The 10,540-nt window shown below is 38.7% G+C and overlaps 1 protein-coding gene across 4 annotated transcripts in view; it reads right to left on the bottom strand.

Moving 5' to 3' along the window:
* ccdc88c (coiled-coil domain containing 88C) overlaps nucleotides 1-8,041 on the bottom strand; it is a 54,839-nt gene extending 46,798 nt beyond the window's left edge. For 2 of the 4 annotated variants that reach the window (XM_053509473.1, XM_053509472.1), the window contains exons 1-3: nucleotides 7,398-8,039; nucleotides 5,055-5,155; nucleotides 2,191-2,299 (exon numbers count right to left, since the gene is read on the bottom strand). In XM_053509473.1, the coding sequence (XP_053365448.1) occupies nucleotides 2,191-2,299; nucleotides 5,055-5,155; nucleotides 7,398-7,457 (270 nt within the window). In that variant the 5' untranslated portion in view covers nucleotides 7,458-8,039. Of the gene's footprint in view, nucleotides 1-2,190; nucleotides 2,300-5,054; nucleotides 5,156-7,397 lie in introns of all 4 variants that reach the window. The other 2 variants (XM_053509476.1, XM_053509475.1) reach the window with 1 other exon arrangement.
* Nucleotides 8,042-10,540: the final 2,499 nt, after the last annotated feature.

Below are 10,540 nucleotides of genomic sequence, written 5' to 3' on the forward strand. Positions count from 1 at the left end.
ATGCATGTCTCTGGATTGTGGGAGGAAACCAGAGTATGTGGAGGAACCCCACCAAGCACAGGGAGAACATGCAAACTCCACACACATCTGTGGAAGAGATTGACAGAGCTTTTGCACAAATAAAATCTAACTGAAGATAAAATTCAACAGTGATGTGAAGGCAATCTACAAGCGTGCTTGCTACAAGATACAGAATGCACTTCTTGAACTACTGCAGATGCACTATTGGGGGGTGGAAATTAATCGCAGAAGCACATGATTGGCTAGTGCTACTTCGATTGACAGGCAGTGCATCCCTTCCCCCAGAGAGATCCTGTCTACTTATGGCTGTAGCAGGATTCAAACTAGTGATCTCTAAATGATAGAGCAAATATGGTTCTGTTGCTACAGCCGAAAGTGTGTGTTCTATTGATCACCAGTCATGGCTGATCAATCTAAAAACCATCCTATTCTGATTATGGGCCCATCAATTAGTGCATTTCTAGTTCTGTCTTTTATTGCTACTGCTTTTGGAAAATGCACATTCAGAGTGAATAAGGCTACGTTCATAACGCAGGTAAAATTACTATCTGATGTTTTTTTTTTTGCTCATGTGTGATTCAGATCTGCATTTTGAATTGTGTGGACACCACAAATCACATTAAAACATTTCATCACTGACCCTAAATCAGATATATTTCTGATAAAAACAGCCAGACTGGAAAGAGGGTGTTGGGGAATAAGGTTAACGAACCACATGACAAAAAAATTAGGTGATGTTGCTGTACAAACAAAATTAGAGAGTGCCCACTGCAACTGCTCATTGTTTGAGAGATCTCAGAGGAAATGAAGGTATAGCAAAATCTAGCTACAGGGGCAATGGAAAGCTAGAAGCTTAAAAGCAAATGTAAAGAAACTGTAATGTAAAAAAAATGTAAAGGAAAAAAACCAAGTCAGCAGACTCCAAGCATCACGTGACTATTAGCTCCTTTGAATAGGGGGATTTGTTCAGACTAATGTCGGATATCAAAAGGGAAATTGAAAATACTATATGAACAGTCTAACGCAAGAAGAAAACATTTTTTTTTTGGTCAATAAAATCAGATATGCTTCACTTTGACCTGTAATCTTAACCAAGCCTTACAGAAGCACTTTGCATTTTCCGTTAAGAACACATCCTCATCGTTACTGTAAATAGGTCAGGTGTTATCAAGCTAAAACAGATAGCGATGAGTTAGTATTATTTAGTATAGTAACAAAAGCAGTTTTTCTAAATGCAGTTAGGTTAAAAAAAAAGAAAAAAAAAAAACCTTGTACTTGAGGTTAGGATGGGTTTGAAAATCTGTGATTAGAGGTCTAGGACCGACGTCTACATTTATATATGCTTCTGGGAAGCCCGTTTTAGAAGGAGTGAATTGTGTGTTACCAATTCTTTCTAACATAGTAAGCACAGAAAAATAAGGGACAGCCTCTCTAAAATTTAAGACCGTAGGAAGCCAGAGACAGAGAATGGCTACTAAAGACTAAACGGCATTTTAGGTAATTATATACTGGTATGTTTTAAGCATGTGATATGTTTTGTATTAAATATCTGGACTTTTCACTAGATACTCTATAGAGATGAATGCTATAAGGGACAAAGTAGTCATAAAGCGAGACGTTGGGTTTAAGAAACCCCTATTGCAACTTTAAAGCACCTCTGAGAAAAACCAAAACACTGCTAAAATCCGCCTGTATAACCATAAAATTACAGCCACATCTTTTTTTTAAAGTGTTCAGTAAACCCGCACATGAGGATGAAACTGGAGGATTTGTGCTAAAGATAGTCTTTCTTCCTAACCCCCTCCCTGTCCCTGATTCTAATTCATATCATTAAGAGAATAGCAAGTAAAACTTTCAAAAACTCTGAGACCACGCTCTAATAAAATAACTTTTCATTTAAACTAAATCTATTAGCAAAAAAACAAACTAACAGCAGGGGTAATACTGTACTTGCACATTCTTTACTGCAAGAGGATTTACAATGCCTATTTATTTAAAACCCATCAGTATCTCAGAAGTGAAAATTGCCACTCAACCCTACTGCCACGTGACAACCTCCAACCAAGAAGCAGTTAGAACATCCGTGGTACACTTTCAGCAGACTATTCATAGCCAGCAGGAAATCATTTGCTGCTGCTGCGCACGAATGTCGCACCACTGTGATCCTACCTGGTAGTAGTTTCTGATGTGTCTGATAACTGTGCTAAGGTTCTGCATTCTGAGGTTGACATCACTGTTCACTTGTTTGTTCACTCGGTGGTTGGTAGGACTTGGGTCTCTGTTGGGAAATAAATAAATAAATAAATAAATAAATAAGAGCTGAACAGTCAAAGTCTTTAAAAAAAGTTCATAGAAAACATTTCTGCAACTAAACATGCTATAGAGCATTCAGGTAAGCAAGGATGCAAATACAGTAAGCATACAACTTCACCCAAACACATACTATATACACATTTGTTATACACTGTACATGCACAGTTTAAAACCCCAGAGAGTTGCATGACTTTCACGACACAGAGTGTGAAATAAAGCCCCCTGTGCTTCAGACATGACCCCTTCCTTGAGCGTGACCTCAGAAGCGTTGTGCTTTTAACTAGCCAAACTGAACAAGCTGTGAATCAACAGCTTAAAAATGCATGTGCACCATGGTGAACTTGTCTCCAACGCACAAAAATTTGGGAGGCACGGGATGGAAAAAACTCGCTTTTCCAATTCCTAAATTTCTGGTAAGTTTCAGGTATTTCTGTTAATTTATAAAGTGAAAAGTGTACCAAGAGTACATACACACAGATACACACTTTAGGTCAAACAGCTTTTTTAAAATTATTATTATATGCTTCCAAAAGCCTGAATTAAATCGCATACATTCATTATTAAGTTTCACTCGTTGTACCTTTTGTAACAGCACTGTTTACTCACCTGATAATTAAAACCCTAACATGCATATTCAAACAATGCCTGTTTTGCTGTATAAAAAAAAAAATTTACTGCATCAAAACAATACCATATCGTATTGAATTAGAATGTTGTATATCTTTACACCCCTACACACAGTTTGCATATTAATGCTAAACAGAAAGTGAACGGAGATATAGTCATCAGACGAGCATCATCAGCAGACTGACTCTGGCACACACAAGTACAGCTTGCACACAAACCTTATTTGTCCCAGCCTCATTTCCATTGCCTTTGTGTGGACGGCATGCAAATTCTGCCAGCTTGGCAGACTATTACTACTTGCCCGTCTTAAAAAAAATAAAAATAAAAAAAAGTTAAAAAAGCAATGACCGTTCTTCAACCCTGCTGTCCCCTTTAATGTTTTATAGTGTTTGGGTCAAGACAACTGCTGTGAGATTACCTTTAGAGCTTGAGTTAAAGGAAATGACAGAAGAACTTGTTTGGTGAATAATCTGGCGAAAGGATAAGGTGCACTGAGAGGGCAAGCTCAGGACATGTTGGTGGTAGTGTAAATTACATTGCCCCACCCTATGTACAGTAGATTGGTGTGTATTGGGAAGAAGACATGGTATAGACGTATTAATACATAGAGAGAGAGAGAGAGAGAGAGAGAGAGAGAGAGAGAGAGAGAGAGAGATGCGAGACCTGATATGCAAGTACAAAAACCTACGAGATCAAAAAAGAAATGATGCACTGAGAGAAAAGCTGTTCATTCACAGCATGATGGTGTCTAACAAAATACCGAACCGAAGAACATTTTAACATTAAAATAAAAAAAGAAGTACAACACTAACACACATTGAGATCTTCGTGAACAGTCAAACTAGCTAGAGTGAAGAAAGAGAAATTTTCTCTTTATTTGTATCTTTTTTTCCTGCACACACAAAAAAAGCCCATTTTCACTGTGCTTCCCCAAAACCACAAAGCTTTTTAACCTGTCTGTCTATATACGCAATAGTCTACAGTGTGCATCCCATAATAAGACCGGAGGAAGTAAGACACACGTCTGATTTCTACAACACGTGACATGATATTTTGAATGAGACAGTCAGACTGTCAGATTGACGCTCATGAATAACACAAGCACATGGCATTCCTTAATCTGAATTTCCCCACCGCCAACAAACCCCCCATTATGAGCAAAATATTTTCTTTGTCTAAGACGCAGTAGTTATATTCATTAATAATAAAGAGGATTGGACAGCTTGATGGAAAAGGGGTTAAAGGACACGCTGAGGGAGGGGGATGGGTTGTGAGGGTCACACAGGGACGCTTCGGTTAGCACAGCTGGGAAAAGCAAAAAAAAAAAAAAGACAAAGCAAAAAACACTGAGGGCGCAGCAAAAACAAAATGAGTAGCAGCTTTATTACTGTAATCACATTCTTATTAAAACAAATATTTGACACTGATATTGTTGATCATTTCTTTGCGTTTTTTAACCATTTCCATTCTATGTGATTAGAATGCCTCAATTCACCCTAGGACTTTCTACATGGCAGAATTGGCACTTCTTGTGCCAAAATGCATTTTCAGGAAAGCCAGGCATTTAAAAAGGGGGGCGTACAAGAGTGAAGTGCAGTTTTATATTTCAACAACCGGTACAGCATTGCACATCATACTGCCTAGCAAAGCTCTTCTACACTAATTATCTACAAAAAAAATGTAATGTTTTCTGAACAGGAAGCAGGGAAGTCACCTGCAATCCTCGGAGGTTACAGCAGAGCAAAGTGAAACTTCTTATGAGTCATTTTCAGTTACAGAGAAAAAGAAAACCTCTACACGGTTTCGATGACCCAAGATGCCCTTCAGCATCTCTCATAACTTACATCTATACTATATCCATTAACCGCTTAAGCAGCTCCCAGACACAAAACATTATAGAGATCCGGTAATTATACACTGATTGAGAGTAATGAAGCACAAAGTCAGAAAGGATGTCACTCCATGGTCTAATATCAGGCACCAAGAGATAGGATGTGGTTGTAGAAATAACAAGCCACATGACAGCTGCAAGATTAAAATATACACACACACACACACACACATTTATAAGTACTGCTGTTAGGGCCACTCACATGTGGGTCATGATTTTATGAAGAAACACCCCGTCCACTAACTCCATGAACATGGAGAGCTTGTCCTCGGAGTTGGAAGATAGCGGGCCGAAGGTCTTCACCTGTAAAGAGAGCAGAACTTACAGTAACTATGGCTCCATTTACAGGGTGGAAGCATGAGCACAAACACTATATGACCTACTGCTGTCAAGCAACACCTTCAAACAGAGCAGTGTTTTCAGTTTCGCACCAAGATCGAATGTAATGCAGATCGCTGCTGTGCAAGACGGTAACATATCGCACTGAAACATAGGCTGGAGGCTGGAAGGGAGAAAGTCAGAGGAGAGGCAGCCAAACAGGATGCAGTGGCACAGTGAAGGGGTCGTGAGAAGTTCCACAGGTTTCATCAAACTATTTCGGCAAGCCTGACCACCTCCCTATGAACACAGGGACGCCAGGCTATATGCTATATAGCTCTATAGAGTCAGGTTGTAAGGGTGGGCTCAAGCTTTGTTTTTGATGGACAGTTAAGACTTTCCCTCTCTGCTTTGTCAGGTGTTAAAATGCACTATTAATATGCATATATGAATATAATTTGACCATCCGTTCCTTTTTAGAGTAAAAGATAAGCTACTTGCACTTTTATAGGTAAAAGATCCATGCCATATGTACAAAGGATATAATGAAGGAATGGTCTAGTAAACACACTAATGAATCATTATTTTTTTATTTATTTTCTTCATCATAAGGTAAATGTCATGATTTTTGTTAAGTAGTTTGAATTTAAGCACTGTTTAAACTACGGAATGCATTTTCTAATGTATTATTGCTAAATCTTACTTACTTACAGTAGTATAATGCTATGTAGCTTTCACCCTGTTTACAGAGCCTCTGTGTAACAGCAATAAATGCAGGTTTTAACTAATACACTTTATTCCCATAATAATTCCGGTCTTTGTTCAGACAACAGCTTTTTTTTTTGTTTTGTGTTTGCCAGACAACCAGAAGTTTTGTTGAAGACACAAACAACCTATAGTTTGCTTTGTTTGTTTTTGTTACCATGTACAGTTAAATGAAATCTGTTGAACTCATGAATAAAATCTGCCTTTAGGGTTACTAATGAAATGTGTTTTAATGGTTTAAAAATGTTATAGTATAGAAAATGCATTTAGCATTTGGAAAAGGACCTAAAACTCTTTCATGTACTGGTTTTACTGGTGTACCCTTTCATGTACATTTGCAAAACAGTAGATTAGAAAAATGTGTGAACTACATGATACATAGTACATTTTGATTAAACAACAAAGTGTACTTTTTTAGGACGCAAAAAGGGGTGCACCCTGGACAGAGTACCAATCCATCACAGAGTACACACACACACAGACCACAGACAATTTAGAGACACCAATTAAGCTAATCTGCATGTCTTTGGACTGTGGGAGAAAACCAGGGTATCCGGAGGAAAGCCACCAAGCACAGGGAGAACTGTACGCACTCTGACATGAGGCGGCACTCGAACCCCTTGACCCTGGACCCCACTATACCACTGTGCCGCCTAAAATTCTGCTTTTTTTTTTTATTTAATAGCAACAAATACACTTTGTGCAAAATTAGTTGTTACAAAGTTTAAGTATACGAATCCTTTGACATACAAGGTTTTAATATACTTAGCATAGTAGGATTTAAACAATATATCGAAACAAACAATAACAGTGAAGTGGCAAAAACTCAGGAAGGATTGGTGTTAAGCAGGTGATATCTTATCCATCCGTTTCTTTCAACTGTAGTACAATACATTCCTCCTTAATGATGATTTTACACGATTCGCTCAGGAATATATGATCAGACATGTAAAGGTGAAATTTTACCATGTTATAAGTCACCCTGGTGTTGCACATGTGAAATGAAGGAAACATAAATATCATGTGATCACATGTGAGAAAGAAACACGCAGGTGAGGAAATAAACTAAACATGTAGGTGGAAAACTAACGTGAAAAAAAAAAATACACAGGTGAAATATATGAATCATGGCATATTTTTAAAAAGATGGTGTAAATTCATTGTTCATGTGGTGGTAGGATAGTAAAATAATAATAATAATAATAATAATAAAGTAGACAGATTGCGTTAGTGAAAGTATAAGCTGTAAATGAGCACGATATCGTTTTGTCTATTAAACAGAGACGTTTACTGGTCCTGGTGTCTGGTCTCGCGTTACCTAGTTGATGTTTGATCTGCATTAATATTATAATGCAATGCAAACTCAAAGGTCGATTTTAAACTACACACCCACACCCACAGAAGCAGCAGCAGGTGCCGTGTCCTCCATCATGTCCCACCCTCTCGTGTTCTACTCACTTACCCAAACCACCAGCGGAGACTCCATGAAGTTCGCCATCAGCTCAGACACAGTTACATCCATTTTGAGAAACAGCAATAACTTCCAATGTTTATATATATATATATTTTAAGTGTTTGTATAACTCAGTTCACTATCACATTTCCCAAACTCCACACCGCCGTCCAGCGCAGGACAAAGCCGTGGTGTCCTAAACGTGTCCAAAGTTTACATTCACGAGAAACGTTTACATCCTTTACGCGCCAGAAAGTTGCAAAAGAAACACGTGAAGCGCAGAAACAAAAAATAAAAACCCCCCGAGGTATTTCCAGGAACAGGAAAGCGGCGTCGTTAACGTTAGAATGTTGCTTGATAAACATTCACGGCACCATTTCCTCCTGAGACATGATCAATGAGCGAGGGGTCCTGAACAAAGTGAATCCTACAACAGAGCCCAACAGATAATAAACACAAACTTAAAGAAAGAAATAAACAATAAACAGCAAAATAAAGAAAAAATATATATCCCGTGTGTCTACGTCTTAATCCGGCTTCCAAAACGCGAGACTTTTTATAGCATGATAAAGAATAAAGTTCTGGCCTGGAATGGTGTAAACGTATAAAGTTCACCTCCTACCCACACGCTTCACTTGCGTTACTTTGTTGCTGAGCATTCAACCTGTGCTAAGCATGAACAGAGGGGCACAACGACATCTCAAAGAGCCAATCAGAATCGCGTCACCGCCTCCGGATTAAAAAGCATATAGCCAATGAACGACAGTCAGGAGGCGGGGTTAACTCAAAAATGACGTAACTAACAAGCCAAACGGCAGGTTTACTCAAGCGGTTTTTAGCTCAATAGCACCATCTGCTACACGATATACTTTCTTTTGATTGTGTGAAGCTGCTTTGCGACAATGACAATTGGTAAAAGCGCTATACAAATAAAATTTAATTGAATTGAATTATATGGACAAAAGTATTCGGTCAAACTTGCAGTGACATTGTATCCAAATACATTTACTTCAATATGAAGTGGTTCCGCCTTTTGCAGCTATAAAAGTTTCCAATTTTCTTGGAAGGCTGTCCACAAGATTTTGAAGTATTTCTGTGGGAATTTGTGCCCTTTCATTTTGTAAAGCATGTATGAGATCACACAATGATGTTGGATGGAAACGCCTGGCTCAAAATCTCTGTTCCAGTTAATCCCAAAGATGCTTGATGGGGATGAGGTCAGGGCTCTCTGCCTGCCAGTCAAATGGGATTGACACCCCTCGTGCCCTAAATCTCCTGGGATAGGCTCCTCGCCCCTGTGACCCTAAACAGAATAAAGTGGTATAGTTGATAAGGCAATGAGACTAAATTGTGCCCTCCTGTGGCTGGGCTGGTATACCTTTTGTACCCTTAGCGCTAGTCTCTTACCCAATGTGATGTGCATACAGTATGGTGAACATTACATTTTAAAGCTATAATAAAAATTTAGTAAACCTATTACAGTCTAATTATGTAACCTACTTTTTTTTCAAGGTATACGCATTGTTTGCATTTCCATGCAAAGGATACATATTACGAGGTACACAAGATACAGTTATGAATAAGGTCTATAAGATAGGTAAGCATGTTACGCCAGCAACAAGGAACTATAGTTCATTTATCTTTTCCCTTAAAGTATTTTAAAGGAAATTATCAGTGAATTAAACAGTTAATAAGATACTGTTTTGCACACTGTCTTCTAACAGTCCAATAATTATATAGCTTATGATATTATTGAAAGTTGCTTTAGTTTAGTTTTGGAGTATTTGCTGCCACTGTGATAACTCTGCCCTGCACATTTTTAATGTTCTTCCTACTCTAACACACCCATATCAACAACCATTATGCTGATCAGTTGAATCGAATCATACCATGTCTCCATTCTGTGTGAGTGGAGTTTGTATGTTTTCCCTTGGTGGGTTTCCCCTGATTAGTGAGTTTCCTCTTGGTTTTTTAGTGTGTCCCACATTCGTGCATGTGTTGTAACGTAGGCAGGTTGGTTGTTTCGAAATTGCCTGTAGTGGATGACTGGTGACATAGTGTGTAAATGTGTGTGCATGCTATGGAATGCAAGGGGTTTGCAAAATCTTTTGCTCCAGGCCCAGCACTATCCTACACCAGGTAAGCAGTATAGTATGGAAAATGTACTGATAGTTGGAACAGGTATACAGTGGTGTGAAAAACTATTTGCCCCCTTCCTGATTTCTTATTCTTTTGCATGTTTGTCACACTTAAATGTTTCTGCTCATCAAAAACCGTTAACTATTAGTCAAAGATAACATAATTGAACACAAAATGCAGTTTTTAAATGATGGTTTTTATTATTTAGGGAGAAAAAAAATCCAAACCTACGTGGCCCTGTTGTGAAAAAGTGATTGCCCCCCTGTGGTTTATCACACCTGAGTTCAATTTCTGTAGTCACCCCCAGGCCTGATTACTGCCACATCTGTTTCAATCAAGAAATCATTTAAATAGGAGCTACCTGACACAGAGTAGACCAAAAGCACCTCAAAAGCTAGACATCATGCCAAGATCCAAAGAAATTCAGGAACAAATGAGAACAAAAGTAATTGAGATCTATCAGTCTGGTAAAGGTTATAAAGCCATTTCTAAAGCTTTGGAACCACAGTGAGAGCCATTATCCACAAATGGCAAAAACATGAAACAGTGGTGAACCTTCCCAGGAGTGGCCGGCCGACCAAAATTACCCCAAGAGCGCAGAGACAACTCATCCGAGAGGCCACAAAAGACCCCAGGACAACATCTAAAGAACTGCAGGCCTCACTTGCCTCAATTAAGGTGAGTGTTCACGACTCCACCATAAGAAAGAAACTGGGCAAAAATGGCCTGCATGGCAGATTTCCAAGGCGCAAACCACTTTTAAGCAAAAAGAACATTAATGCTCGTCTCAATTTTGCTAAAAAACATCTCAATGATTGCCAAGACTTTTGGGAAAATACCTTGTGGACCGACGAGACAAAAGTTGAACTTTTTGGAAGGTGCGTGTCCCGTTACATCTGGCATAAAAGTAACACAGCATTTCAGAAAAAGAACATCATACCAACAGTAAAATATGGTGGTGGTAGTGTGATGGTCTGGGGTTGTTCTGCTGCTTCAGGACCTGGAAGGCTTGC

The sequence above is a fragment of the Clarias gariepinus genome, chromosome 13 (assembly GCF_024256425.1).
Source record: "Clarias gariepinus isolate MV-2021 ecotype Netherlands chromosome 13, CGAR_prim_01v2, whole genome shotgun sequence".
NCBI lineage: Eukaryota > Metazoa > Chordata > Actinopteri > Siluriformes > Clariidae > Clarias > Clarias gariepinus.